The sequence below is a fragment of the Phocoena sinus genome, chromosome X (genome assembly GCF_008692025.1).
Source record: "Phocoena sinus isolate mPhoSin1 chromosome X, mPhoSin1.pri, whole genome shotgun sequence".
In the NCBI taxonomy this organism is placed as follows: Eukaryota; Metazoa; Chordata; class Mammalia; order Artiodactyla; family Phocoenidae; genus Phocoena; species Phocoena sinus.
Genome location: NC_045784.1, coordinates 39,019,271 through 39,034,834, shown reverse-complemented (window position 1 = coordinate 39,034,834; position 15,564 = coordinate 39,019,271). Strand labels below are relative to the sequence as shown.

At 44.5% G+C, this 15,564-nt stretch overlaps 1 protein-coding gene across 1 annotated transcript in view; it reads right to left on the bottom strand.

The window, feature by feature from the left end:
- Window positions 1-7,818, bottom strand: part of MAOA (monoamine oxidase A) — a 75,525-nt gene extending 67,707 nt beyond the window's left edge. The window contains exon 1 of the mRNA XM_032620525.1: window positions 7,527-7,818. Coding sequence (XP_032476416.1) covers window positions 7,527-7,599 — 73 coding nt within the window. The 5' untranslated portion in view covers window positions 7,600-7,818. The remainder of the gene's footprint in view (window positions 1-7,526) is intronic.
- Between the last annotated feature and the right edge of the window lie 7,746 nt (window positions 7,819-15,564).

The following is a 15,564-nucleotide window of genomic DNA, read 5'->3' as shown; positions in this document are numbered from 1 at the left end:
TACTGGTAACTGTCTAATGACCTAATAAATCCTTTGAATTCTTATTTTTCTTATTTTTCACCACTCTGTGAGTCTCAGTATCAGCCCCAAATCTTTATATTATAGGGACAGTGACAATGAAGATGTTTCCAGAATATCAGATGTTGGCCTGGTGCAGGGAAAAAAAGTCTATGCATAAAAATATGCTTTTATTTTTGGTGAAAAGGTCCAATAGCTTTCATCAGATATTCAAAGGGACATTTGCTCCAAAAGGTTAAGAACCACTGATCTAAACTATTCAAATAATTGCTATACATTGTCCTAAAACCACCAGGAATGGACTTTTCAAAAAGGAAATAAATTCTTCATATAAAAGTCATCCATCCTAATAGGGTGCCTAATATTTTTAAATTTAAATGTTCATGAAGCAGGGGAATTTCCTGGTGGTCCAGTGGTTAGGACTCCATGCTTCCACTGCAGGGTCACTGGTTCGATCCCTAGTTGGGGAACTAAGGTTCTGCAAGCCGGGCGGCCAAAAAAAATGTTCATGAAGCAGTAACATGTGATGTAATATAGTCTAAAATATGAATTACTGTGAAACAACAGCCACTAGTTTTTAGAGCATCAAGCCTCAAAGTAAAACAATAATAAAAGTTTACTGCAGTTCTGTGAATGAGCCTATAAAGCAAGCCTAAGTGAGGTGGGGTATATTCCAAGGTCAAGTTATGCCACTAAGAATACTGTGGCATTTGGTAATTCATTTGACCCTCCTGAGCCTCCGTTTTGGTCCCTTTGAGCTATTACAGGCTGCAATTCTGTGACCCTTGAACATGGTGAATATGTAATTAATTCAACTCTCAAAGCTTATCACCTGGTTTTTATGTTCTTATTGACAGTCTTACCTAATAAATCAACTGAATATTGCTGTAAAGTGGGATTTCTTTCCTTTGGCCTGGCAACAACTAGAAAAGGGCTTTTAAACTAAGGCTCAGAGGAGCCATGGAAAAGGTGTGAATGAGCACCTGTAAGGCAGACCCAGATCCTGAATTAAGTTAGTGTAGGATGTCAGTATGATGGATGATGAAAACCATTTCCAGAATGCAACATGGAAGGAAAAAGTGTTGGGGAGAGGGTCCAAAAGAGAAAGCTGAAGACATAGACCTTTAGGAAGCCAACTATACTGAAAAAGATACTGGAAGATATATCATACGTAACTTAATCCAACCTCTAATTTTACAGCTGACAGAACTGTGGTTCAAAGATCTGAAGCTGCCTTAATTCATAAGACTAGATGACAACATAATAAAGAACAGATTATCCAAAGGAGAACACAAATTGCTGGTAAAGCTGTAAAACATTTTTCAAATAAAAGGAGAAAGCAGTCCTAACAATCAACTTGTCTCAAACACTTACAACATTTAAAAATGTAACTGACGTCTTTTGATTCATTTTGTGCAGTTCTAATCACTCAAATTTAAAATGAAAAGTAACTGCCACTATGAAATCTATCTCATACATGCAAATGTAGTCTTCAAACCAGTGCTCATTGGATGTCTACACTCTTGCAAACCCCTGTATGTGACATGAAACTACAATATTACCTCAGTCTTTTTGCATATACCTGCAACCAAATACGGCAAGATTTATCATATGTAAAATATGTGTATGTCACACCTGTACAAAGATCGTATGACCCAATATTTGCCAATAACAGACTCCCACATTTCCTTTTCTTAATTATTGGTCTCTATGATCCAATTATACTATAGTTATACTATATTTATACAATTATACTATACTTAGATCTATTGGGTTTTGTTTTGTTTACCTTTTTGGGCTGCACCACGTGGTCTGCGGGATCTTAGTTCCCTGACCAGGGATAGAACCCATGCCCCCTGCAGTGGAAGCATGGAGTCTTAACTGCTGGACTGCCAGAGAAGTCCCTAGATCTATTGTTAAATATATTTTTCACATTAGCTGAGTATTATGTATAGATTCATATCAATTAGTATTGGCCAAATGCTAAAACTGCCCATTAAATGTCAGATAAACCCCAGAGCTCATTCAACTATGAAGATATCAAAGAATCAGAACCCAAATAAATGTAATTCTTGTATTCTTTCTTCAACATTAAAAGTTAATAAAGTAAAAGAATCCTCGCTTATTTTTATTTATTTTTTTTTTTTGCGGTACGCGGGCCTCTCACTGTTGTGGCCTCTCCCGTTGCGGAGCACAGGCTCCGGACGCGCAGGCTCAGCGGCCATGGCTCACGGGCCCAGCCGCTCCACGGCATGTGGGATCCGCCCGGACCGCGGCACGAACCCGTGTCTCCCGCATCGGCAGGCGGACTCCCAACCACTGCGCCACCAGGGAAGCCCCCCTCGCTTGTTTTTGAGAAAACAAAATTAGGGCCAAGAAGTGTTCTGAAAGGCAGAAAATTCATGCTTAGCTGGCAGTGAACCTCAGTACCTAAATAACCAAGGCACTGAAACTAAGTGGCATATTTTTTAATGTAAGCTTTCCTTAATCACTACAAAACTGTACGGTATGTGTTGCCAAGTTCTGAGCTAAAATGCCTAAATCACTCCTAGCAGAAATGATTCTTCAGGGTGATGTATTTCAGCAAAAAGGGAAACTGGGGTATGTTGTGGACTCGCTGGCAGGATTCAGAACATTAGTCAATCTTCTTGCGAAATGGCTTTTCTGTCTCCGATGAGAAAGATTCCATCCCAGCTGCTCTTACACAGCACAGTGTTCCGGGCGGCTGTGCTCTCAGTTCTTTTAGTGGAGCTCAGCTCGTGGATACAAATATAGGGAGGTTCTATTGCTCAGTCACTATTTGGAAAAAGCTCTCTCTCCAAGACACTTGGAATTTAATTTCAAAAAAACATGGAAAAATTCTAATCACCCAGGACTATCCGGTGTTATGATGAAAGCGTTTTCACTGTGCCCTGGCTAAATGTGGGGCAGATGTAGCACACTGGGGTAATCTCAGCAACTACCAGGATCACATCGCTAGAGGCACAGTAGGCAACTGTTTTCCTCCAGTAGAACTCTTGTCATGGGTTTACGTTAAACACTACTCATGTATGGCTTAGGGCCTCCTGACTCCGTACCTGTGCTCATCCATACTCTCTTGTTTGGTGTGTCTTTTTTCCATCCTCTTATCTCTACCCGTTAAAATCATACTTATCTCTCAGGGTCCTGGCATTTTCTTCAGATTCATAATATTAATATTTCTCTCATTCTATGCATGTCAATTATTTTCTCACTTGATTACTTCTTGCAAGAGGATGGGGCACCTTATGGGCAAGGACACTTCTTACTCCTCATTATATACCTCTTCTAGCTACTGGCCTGGCATACGGTAGAAGCTCCCAAAATGCTTGAACGAGTCCAGGCCCCAGGGCCACCCCTACCCATAATGAGCTGCTTTGAGGGGTACAGAATTCCCTTTCCCTAGATGTGTTCAAAGCTACAGCCAGATAATTACTAAGGAGATGCCATCGAGAGGATTAAAATCTTACGTGATTGGACTACACTGTCTTTTAAAAACTCCTTTGGCCCAAAGACTCTGAAGTATGCACTGTCCCCCGGAGGTGGGCGTTTTCCACCCCTCTTTTCCTTTTATTCTCTCTCCCTAAAGAGAGCTAATTCAGAAATTCTCAGTTAGGAGCAGATTTTAAAATCTTATACCACTGGGTTTCTGTCACTTGTTGTATCTGTGTCAGCTTATGAGTAAGAAGTAGCATGTAAAGTCAGTGACTCAACTGCTATATTTAAAATAACATCAAGAAAGAGAACATAAAATAAGTTCAAATGGTCAGATATAGATTACAAGCTCCACAAGAGGAGAGAAAAATCCAGAGAACCAGAACAATCAAGGAAAAGAGCGTTAATTGGGTATTGAAGAACGGATAGGATGTAAATGTTCAGAGAGAAGCACTTCCGTGTTAGGAAAAAAACAAAAACAGGGAAGGAAAGGAGGGACAAAATAAACATGGTGTAGCACTGGAGACAAAAGAGCAGTGTGACTAAAGCTATGTTAGGGATGGTGGGAAATGCTACTGCTCCAACAAGGTGGGACTAGATATGTGGAGGGGTGGGTGGAGCTTGAAAGGCTGGCAATATACTATTGAACATCCTGAGCAGAACAAGGTGATGAAAGAAGTGTTTAAAAAAAATCAAGTCTGGGATGGACATGAAGGGAGAGCCCAAAGTGTGGCCACTGGGAAGATGGTCATAACCTGGTGAGTTGAAGGGGTTAAGGTTCTGTCCGGGGGATGGGGGAGACACAAGAGAGGAGACAGCTCAAAGGAGGAGTTAGAAGGATCTGTTGACTGGGTGTAAGAGATAAAACAGAAGGATGCGTCAAAAATGATGGAAAGGATGGTGGTACCAAGAACAGAGTCAAGGAAGTGAGGAAGAGAAGCTAGGTTGGAGGGTAAGGAGGCTTTTGAACATGTTGAATATGAAGTAAGAATAAGACAATCAAGTGTGAAATACCCAAGAGCAGATAAGCTACGGGACAGGAGTTGGGAGAAAGTAAAGGATTCAAACTAGAAACTTAAGAGCTTCCTATAGATAAAGGGAAAGGTGAGGCCCTAGAATGAAAAAGAGAGGGAGTGCGTAAGAGCCTCAAAGTGATGAATAGCTGAACCTCGAGGCCGTTTCAAAAGTAGAAGGTCGCAAGAATATGGGCACAATGAAAGGAACAGAAAAGGAGCAAACAGTGTGGGATAAAAATTCAGGATCCAATAGTGTCACAGAAGGCATGAAAGAAGTTTCAAAAAGGACTTGGTGATAGATGATGGATAAGGGCCAGAGCATGTTCAAGTTACCATTATACTACTTACAAATGAGTGCGGGGTGGGGGCTTCCCTTCTCAATTACTAATAGAGTACATAAAATTACTTAATTGGTGAGTGGGAGGAAAAAGGGATTTTGTGGCTGTAAGACATGCTGTTCCATGATTTTTAATGACAAAAGGGAGATATTAAGATGCTGCTATTCTTTGTGCAAAGATAGTTATGAAGAAATGAAAGATAATTCTGTTCATATGGACTGCTTTTGAGGAATTGAGGATTTGTATGCTTCTGGGAGCTATTTTGTTATATAATAGGAATAACACTGCATATGCAAAGTATTGGCCATATATTATAAGTATGTGGGTAACATATTAAAATGTGCCGGTCCTGGCAGAAGAAATATCCAAAAGCATTTAAAACTGGTATGGGGACTATGAAGTAATTCATGGGATACTGCTAAGCACACACAAAGATGAGGTGTTTCTGAGCTCGAGAACCCTTGGGAAGTAATGCCTCTCACCTGCTCGTGAAACACCCAGTCTGTGTGCAAGGTTTATCCTAAGCCAGACTTGCATCTACTTTCATTTTAGTTGTGAACCATCTGGCAAGACACCACAGCCAGGAAGCGATGTTTCTGGTCAGTTTGGGTGTTAAAATCAAATCTGACTGATAAGAGATGATATTAAAGGAATCCCAGTGCCTGTTCCACTGTCACTGATGAAGTGGAAGTTGGGTTCTGGAATAGGAGTGTGAACTACTGTGCAAGAAATGCTCTCTTCTTCCCCCAAGTGGAAATGAACAAATTAATAATTAATAGTGACCACGGAAAGATCCAGGTTTTGAGGAGGCTGAAGCTTATATAATTTGGGTGTCCTCTTCAAGACAAAAAAGAAAAGAATGCAAAAAGAAAATACAAGATTCAGCATGAAACTGGTTATTTATTTAGAATGAGAACCAGAAGGGACCTGCAGTTGTAAGGCCATAGAGCATTAGCATGATCAGCTACATGGTAAATCCAATTCTGCTCACGACCAACTACTTGGAGTGAAGCGTGGAAAGGGAGAGAGAGCCAGTCATCAGGCAGAGAAAAAGTAACAGACAAATGCTCCTTAAGGAATACTGGAACACAGAACAAGAAAAAGACAAGAATAAAATCCCAGAAAGAACCCTGAATTGTGAAATATGAATGGTATAGAGATGGGAATAGAGACAGAACTCCTAATCAATTTACACAACACATTGTCATCATATTTATTTTCCAGTGACGAACAATCATATTGCTTCTAGGAGGCTCGCATACAAGAACTAGGCTTTTAGAAACACCAGTCCACTTCATTGCAGGCAGTCAACAAGTGTTTGTTGAATGAATAAATAAGCTAATAAATGAATGAAGGGAAACAAGAGAAGTACTTCTTTTTCGTACTGTCCACCAGGATCTGCTATCCTGATGCTCCAACATACATGCATGTTTTTATTGGCACTGGCTGGAGTTGTCAAAGCAACAGCTCATGCCAATCTCTTCTCTGGTGATTAAGACTGTTATCCGAAACAGGCCAAGTCAAAAGCTATCTTCACCCAAAAGAGTCTCCTCAAAAGGATTATACATAAAAATGGCTACTTTGGGGCACTCTACTTACTCCCTCCCACCTTATTTTTCCCTCTTTCTAAATTAGATCCTGCAGGTATATTTCAGAAATGATTAACATTCTCCCAAGTTGTGGACAGACTAGTGTGGGACTCTAGCTAGAGCTGAAACACAATTTCTAAATTTCAGACATTTTACTAATTATGACAACATAAGTGACAAATTTAATATATCAATCATGATGAGGTTTCCAGGAAGATATGGGAAAGTCTTATGCATCACTCAGCTGGTCAGCTACAAACCCAAGCCAGGACCAGAGGAACCCAGGCTTGCCAGCTGTCTCATCACAGGGCAAGATTCAGGCAGTGCAGAAAGACACAAACAGGACATTCCCTTATCTGCCCTCAGCCCCTGCTTCACAGAGAGATTCCCTTTGGATAATAAATGCCCTACACTTTCTGCAAGTTCTAAAAGAAACGGCTGGAGTAGGTTAAAACTAAGAGCCCACCTCTTTCCCCCCGCCCCCACCTTTTTTTTTTTTTTAAAAAAAAAAAAACCTTTTCCTAAAAGATTCTTCCTCCTTCCTCTCCAGTTACCAAATTTTCTAAGGAAAAGCGCTTTGAGAAGAGCAGGACTGAAATAACACTGAATACTACCAAAATCCGTATACTGATGTTCTGTTTAGGGCAAAGGGCGTGAAATCAGTAAGGCAAAGCAGCTACCTCAGGAATTAGGAGTGAGGGTCTTAAATGGGAGAAAATCATCGCCACTTCCCCGGTTAGGTGATTTGACATCTGCAGAGTTACCTCCGTTTCTAGGTTTTGTAAAATAGGGACGAATAAAGTACCCACCTTACAGGACAGCTGAGGATTGAGAAAATCCACGTAAACTGCTAAATATAACTGCACGGCAAGAGCTAATTAAATGTTAGCATTTCATAGTAGTAGTAAAATTATTGTGCCTGCCTCCCCCAGTTCACACCACCAGCAAACCCGGCTCAACCCCACCCCCCTCCTCGCAGAATCCGGGGCCCGGCCACTGTTGCACTCTCGCGTGCACAAGGGAGACCCCCACCAAACGCCACCTTGCGGCTGCAAGTCCCTCACCCCAGGCCGGCCAGGGTCGCTCAGGCTAGCGCTACGGTCCACACTGACCTGAGATGCCGCCTCCTATCACGACTACGTCGAACATGCGTCCCGCTCTATTCGCCTTCTCCTGACTCTCCATGCTCTGGTCGAGGCTCTCCCGGGTCGTGGGTAGAGGAGTGGGGCCGGCCAAGGGCGGAGCGGACTTTTCTACCGACTCTCGGGGGGAGCCCGAGGGCGGAGCCGATTCCTCCACCGATACCCGGGCGGAGCCCGGTGCTGAGGGCGGAGCGGACCCTGGTACTGGTACTCCCGGGGACCCCGGGGGCGGAGCCGATTCTTCCACCGATGTTCGGGGGTAACCTAGCTCTGAGAGCTGGGTGGACTCTTGTGTTGACACTCGGGAGGAGTCCGAAAGTGGGATAGATCCTCGTACCGACCTCTCGGGGGCGGGGGCTGAGAACCGAGGTCGGGGCAGACCCTTGTACCCATTCTCGGGAAGAGTCCAAGAGCGGGGCAGATCTTGGTGCAGATAGCCGGGGGTAGTCGGGCATGGAGACCTGGCTGGACTCTTGTACTGACAGTTGGGGGGAGCTACTGGGTGTAGGAGGTCCTCGTACCGAACCCCACGGGAAGCCGGATACTGAGGGCGGGGTGAACCCAAGTTGTGACACTTGGGGAGTGTTACTGGGTTGTGGAGGTGCTGGTACCCATATTTTGAGGAAGCTGGGCATCGAGGGCGAGATGGATTCTTGTACCGACCCTTGGAGGGAGTTCTTGGTTGTAGAAGTTCCTGGTATTGATACCCGGGTGGAGTCGGGTACTGAGGGTGGGGCGGACCGACGTCGGGACAATCGGGGGGATACTGAGGGCGCGACAGATCCTTGTATAGATGCCCGGGGGTTGCTGGTGTCCGAGTTAGAGGCTGGGGCGGCTCCGTCCGAGGTGGTCGAGCGGGTCGCAGGCGTAGGGATCCGGTCGGTCTGGAGGCGGGCGCCAAAGCCCTATAGGCCAACCTTGGTGTCTGTGTCAGTTCTTAGGCCAGGAGCATGGCTGAGTTGGGAGGGCGCGCTGTGTCTCCGGGAGCACCCCGCGTCCGCTGCGGACGCGTTCGACAGGGCTTTGGAAAACTGACGGGAGACGGTCCGCCACTTTGAATGGATGCTCCACATGGGCGTAGAGGACGAGGCCGCGCACAAGGCGGAGGCCGGGTTCGAGATCTGCGCAGCGGGGTCCCCGACTCTGGGAGCGCTCTATGCCTCGAGCCCGCTCTCGCCGCCGCCACCTCCGCCGCAGCTGAAGGAGGCCGCTGAGTTGTGTGCGCTCATTGTTCTGGAGCGCGCGCGGGGGGCAGGCCTGGGGGGGCGATGTTCTGCTCCCCTCCGCCCCTCCCTCACGGGCGCGCGTCTCTCCCGCCCAAGCTGGCCCGGATCCGCACCCTCGGAGACCCGCCCCGAGAGCTGGGCCCACTGCGGGGTGGGGAGACGAGGCGCTGAAGCGGCCTGGCTCCGCTTTCCCCGCCTGTACGCGGCGCGCGCGCGCGCGCGCGCACACGGGGAACCCTCCCGCCAGGTGTGGCCTGGCTACGCCACCGAAATAGGGGGTGTGACCTGGCGAGAGTGTGGGCGTGGCCACACGAGGGTTTCAACCTGGTGATTTTATTTTTACGCTTTAACTAAAAGGAGAGGACTGAGGGGGGTAGGGGGTGGGCTCAGGGAAGCGGGTACTGAAGGAAGCGGATCTAGAAGAAGTGGTCGCAGGGCCGCCCCCCCACCTGGTTTGGCTCTTTTATGACGTCACCAGGAGCCTGTGAGGTCTGCGCAGTCGCACTCCCTCCCTCGGGAGGGGGTTGGGGTGGGAACTACCCCCAGGGGGAGACTTTGCAGTTATTGGTTCTCAATGGGGTTTTTCAAGCTGAAGTTCTTAACCAAAATCGAAGCAAGTAGGCGAGAAAATTAAGAGCTCAGCTATCACAGACTAAGTGGGCCCTGCAGTTTAAAAGCGAAGGTCAATGGATGACTAAGGTGCAGAACCAAATTAACACGTGTTTCCCCATCCTACTGAAAAGAGGACTATTTAGTGCGTATATTTTATTGTGCAGTCAGGCTCTTGTCTTGCTAGTTTTATCCCTTCCTTAAATTTCCACCTTATCCTCCTAGAGCTGAATTTGTCATCACTAGAGCCCTCAAAAAGACGTGATTTTCACATGAATTCAGAGTAAGTGTTGAGAACTCTAGGAAGTTAACTAGTATCCATTCCCACTTACAAACATTTCTCTTGCTCACCTGCCCACCTCCCCCCTCCATTTGTATCAAATAGTATCTTGTTGAAGAAACTGTAAAGAAATACAGATTTGGTTTTTTCTTTATACAGTTTTAATAGCTTTTACTTTCTAGCAAAGGGGTTGAGACTTATGACTAAATAGTCTTAGACTTTGAAGCAAAGAAAGAGGAAATAAAGAATTCAGCCCTTTCTAATGTGATTCTGTCCAACTTTCTCATTTGTCCCATTGCTTTATTTTCATTCAAATATTTGATTTCATACTACGTGCTAGGCACAGGGCATGGCACTTGGGATATACATGTGACACAAGACAGCTGGAGACCTTCAGTGACATACAGCCTACTAGAGGAGCTGCAGAGGAAATAAACCACATGCTTGGTGTGTCAATTCAAACTCTGATAAATATTATTTTGGAAAGGTCCATAGTGATAAAGTGTTCGGGCGTCTAGACCATTCTGCAAGTTAACTTTGGGAGGGGGGGTATGTAAAAATGTCCTAGAAAGAGAGAACAGTGTGGATGGAGGCCCTGTGGTAGAAAGAAACATAGTTCATTGGAGTAGCTGAAAGGCAACCCATGGAGCTATGGCAAGGGGACAAGCGCGGGAGGCAAAGCTGCTGAGATCAGCTGGACCAAAGTGAGATCCTTAGTCTGTATTCTAAAGCAGTAGGAGTTCAGCTAGAGATAAAAATGTGGGAATCTTATTAAATAAATAATGGATGGAATAGATGGGCAGAAATATGAGTATTTTCTCTCTTTATTTTACTTGTTTGTATTGTATATTTTATCTTTTGTAATAAAAACAGTACAAGTTATTTTAAGATAGATATATAAATAATTGTGACATTCTACAAGTATTATTTCCTCCCTTTGAGGCCTTGGGCAAATTACTTAACTTCTCTGTGCCTATCTCCTCAACTGTAGAAACTCTTAAGTTGTTGTATCAGTCAAGGTTCCAGCAGAAAATGGCACACCTCATTTGAAGAGAATAGCACAGAGGAAGTATTTTAAAAGATGTGGGAAGGGAATTCCCTTGCCGTCCAGTGGTTAGGACTCCGAGATTTCACTGCCGAGGGCCTGGGTTCAATCCCTGGTTGGGGAACTAAGATCCCACAAGTGGCACAGTGTGGCCAAAAAATAAATAAATAAAAATTAAAAGATGTGGGAAGATGGAGATGTGCTCGGCCCCGGGCGTCCCCGGGAGTCCCGACCAGCAGGACAAATCCTTGTGAGTCCGAGGAGGAACCTGTAGGGGTTGAAAAGAGAAGAAGGGGCAGGAGACGCGAAAGAATGGAGGCAAGACAAAATCCTGATCAAGCCTCAAACCTTTATTGCTGCAGTAGCTGTATTTATACAGTACAGAGAAAGGGGGGCGGGATCCAGAATAAGGGAAGTACTTGGGCAAATTATCATTGGTGCTGCGTGCGCGGGCTTTCGTTTTTAGGCGCGGGCTTTTATCTCATTAAGCAGGAAGAGAAGCAGGATGTCGGCCATCTTCTAATGGCGAAAACTTCTTGGCTCCCAACATCTCCTCCCTTTTTTATTTCTTTTAAGGAGGTGGGCATTAACCGAGTGAGGGAGTAGTGACCTGAATCCTCCCGTGGACAATGTATGTGTGTCCACCATTGCTGGCTCTTGGTATCTTTTGGGGAGGAGAGGCAGAGCCAAGAATAATCTTAGATACTGAAGCCAAAAACAATGTTTAGATACCAACCTCTTTCATAATTCAGGTATACTCACAGGGAATAACAGAGATTACCTTATGTATAAAGGTTTTCCCTTGTGCATGCTTTGCTGTCACACTCAACTCGGTACCCATACCCTCCCATCAAAGAGGGGGGTAGGCATGTCTCTGTCTCATGCCGCTCCAGTGGAGGGGCAGCCAGAATCATCTTTTGGTTCTGCTTCAGGTTAAATTCTGAGGCAAGTGTGGAGGGGGTTCAGCCTGGCTGACAACCAGCAAAGATGACAGGATCAGGGTCACAACGGACAGTCCTTGTTGTCTTTGTCGTCTTTTCAATGCCAAGAGGATCTCCATCTTTTTCTGAAAAGGAAAAGAAATACAATCTCAGGGAAAAGGGCCCTGGATAATTTTCATTATTTCATAGAATTTATAGGTTTAATAAGACGCTCGGGCAGCCAACGTCTGGGTGAGGGGAACTTGTCCAAATTTTTGAGGAACAAACCGAATCGCCCCTTGGTTCGGTTCCAAGGAAGGGGCCAGGGGCTGGCCCCGTGAAAAGTTTCCCTGTTTTTTGGGGAGTAGTTGGCCATTTATGTCCGTTTTTGAATAACATTCCGAAGACCAATGTTTGCCTCTTTTACAGCGAGGACAAACGGTGGTGGGAGGAGCTCGGGATTGATGTTGGGGTTGTTGTGGGTTAGCCTTTGATGACTGTCCTTGTCTATATAGTGGACAATCCCGGGCAAAGTGTCCAGGTTGTTTGCAATTATAGCAAGTTTTTTGTTGTTTGTCTAGGGCGGATGTGTCTTTAAATAAAATCTTTTAGGGCGGCTCCTATTGCAAGACCAACAGAATGGGAGGGACCAATTCCGGAACACAATTTAATATAATCAGCAAGGCTACCACCACGATGAGCCCGAAGGGCAGCCTGGCAGGCCGGATTAGCATTTTCATAAGCTAAATGTTTAACAAAGGCGTTATCAGTTTCACTGTCGCCCACCAGACGTTCGGTGGCGTCCGTGAGGCGGCTAATAAACTCACAATAAGGCTCTTCTGGTCCCTGGCGAATTTTCGCCAAGGAAGTTGTGGCCGAACCCTTAGGCGGAAGGCGGCGCCAGGCCTTAAGGCCAGCATTTTGTATTTGAGCCAACAGACCAGGGGGAAAAGCAGCCTGAGCCTCATTGGAATCATAGGGGCTGCTTTAAGAATTGTTTCTCCGGTCTCAACAACCTTTTGGATATCGGGGTCAAAAAAAATGACCCATAAGAATCTCTCTAATTAAATTCCAATATGAAAATGCAGTCACAGGTACTTTAGAAGGCCCAAAAGTCTTATAATAATCATTTAAACAATCTCCTACACGATTCCAACATTTTTTATCTATCGTCCCTTCTTGTGGGAACCATGGGCAAACATCAGACAAAAATATAAAAAAAAATCACGCAAATCTTTTTTTCTAGCCTTAATCTTTCGCATCTTGAGGGAATCCTCGATCCCCTGAAGAAAGAGTTCGTGGGAACTCAATTCCTGTCCCATTTTTAAGCTCCACTTACCTTACTCTCTACCGGTCACAACTGCCGAAGGGCGGCTAGTCCTCCGGGGACCTAATCGAGCCGCACTTTCGAGTTCACTCTCGCGGCGGCTCAGTGGGTGCCTGGCCAGGCGTTCGTAAGCGTGCTACCTCCGTTAGGATCCGTTCCTCGTGCCCCACGTTGGGCGCCAATTGTGCTCGGCCCCGGGCGTCCCCGGGAGTCCCGACCAGCAGGACAAATCCTTGTGAGTCCGAGGAGGAACCTGTAGGGGTTGAAAAGAGAAGAAGGGGCAGGAGACGCGAAAGAATGGAGGCAAGACAAAATCCTGATCAAGCCTCAAACCTTTATTGCTGCAGTAGCTGTATTTATACAGTACAGAGAAAGGGGGGCGGGATCCAGAATAAGGGAAGTACTTGGCAAATTATCATTGGTGCTGCGTGCGCGGGCTTTCGTTTTTAGGCGCGGGCTTTTGTTTTTAGGCGCGGGCTTTTATCTCATTAAGCAGGAAGAGAAGCAGGATGTCGGCCATCTTCTAATGGCGAAAACTTCTTGGCTCCCAACAGGAGAGAAACCACAAGGAATCGTGCAGTACCCACAGGCTGGCGACAGCAAGAAGGCATGACTATAAAGGGGTAGGGGGAGAGAGCAGTAATCAGAACCTGGTGGCAGAGGTGTTTAGAAAGGGCTACCTGACACTAGCTGTGGCCTTTAGTTCAGAAAGGCAGTCAGTCCACAGGAAACCCAGAGAGAGGGAGCCAGGACATATAAACACCCAACCTCCCTCTCCTCCCTCCCTCCAACAATCTCCTGCTGGTCCTCTCCATTGACCCAAGCCAATCAGAAGTTAGAAGGCAAGGAAGCCTGTTGATGCAGTCCATACAGGTCAGCCTTCAGGGAACATAACAGGTTAGAGAAAAGTGGTGGGTACACCTGGAAGGGCCAAGAGAATCTCTGTAGTGAGGTTTCAATGAGCAAATGAATATAAAATACTCGGATAATTACTCAATACTTGCCCACATTTTAATTTCTAAAAACTACACTATATTCATGTCACGGACTGTTATTTACTTAACCATTATCCTCTTACATTAAGCATTTAGTACTTTCCATTTTTTATATAATACATAACATGGGGTTGAACATTTTTGTGACTAAAGTATTGTACATATTTCTTAGAATTTCCTTGAGATAGAATCCTAAAAGTAGAATTACGGGTAAGAGAGTGGTGGCATCTTTAAAGCTCTTTGATTGAAATTACCAAATTTCTTGCCCAAGAGATTGTCCAGATTTATACCTCATCAGCAATGTCAAAGAATGGCTGTCTTCTTACCACCTCAACTCCAACATTAAGCAAGTTAACTTTTTAACCTCTAACTTGAAAGTTGAAAGTCAACATGGTATTGCTATTCTAATCACTGTTTCTTTGGTTATTAATAAAACACTTTCTTCACATATTTAATAGCCATTTCAATTTCTTCTGTAGTAGATGATCAACTCTTGTCTTTCTGTAGTTGATTTCTGTAAGTGCTTTATACAATAACGTATTAACCACTTGCTTGGTATTTTCACTGCAGATAGCTTTTACAACTTATATTTTAGTATTGTTTATGGCATTTTACATATGCAAAAAATTTAAATGTATGTGAGTCTATTCTTTAGTGACTTCTTCCGTTGCTTTTAAACAAATTTTATTTATTTGTTTGTTTGTTTGTTTGTTTATGGCCACGCCACTGGCTTGCAGGATCTCAGTTCCCCGACCCGGAATTGAACCCCGGCCATGACAGTGAAAGTGCCGAATGCTAACCACTAGACCACCAGGGAACTCCCTTCCGTTGCTTTTAAACTTAGAGAGCTGAAGGGATAAAATCTATGTTTTCTTTGGTTTTTTGATGGTGATATTTTAAAACGGAATTATTTAATCCTAATCTATTGGTGTGTATTTTGTTATGTGCTGTAAGGTGAGGTTCTAAATAACACCCCTCCCCCCCAAACACACAAATAGTTAATCAATCATAATAAAACTATCTGTTAAAGAATCCTTGCATTCTCCACTGATTTGTTTTGCCTCATATAACACATATACTGAGATCTGATTTTGAACTCTTTCTTTTGTTATATTGACTTGCTTATTTTGCCACATTACCATCAATGCCACATTGATTTACTTATTGTTGCTTTATAGTAGGTTTTACCAGAAGAAAGGATTAATCCCTTCCCAATGCTCTTCCTTACAAATTATTTACTATATTCTTATATATTCTTTCTATTAATATATTCTTATATATTTAAATGAATTTTAGAATCGTTTCATCAATTAAAAACTCTTTTGGTGGGACTTCCCTGGTGGCACAGGGGTTGAGACTCTGTGCTCCCAGTGCAGGGGGCCTGGGTTCAATCCCTGGTCAGGGAACTAGATCCCACATGCATGCCGCAACTAAGAGTTCGCATGCCACAACTAAGGAGCCCACCTGCTGCAACTAAGACCCAGTGCAACCAAATAAATAAATAAATACTAAAAAAAAAAACCTCTTTTGGTTAATTTAATTAGGATGATGATTATCCCTAAATGTGGATCTACGAAATTTATATTTGGCAGCCTCTTTTAACATC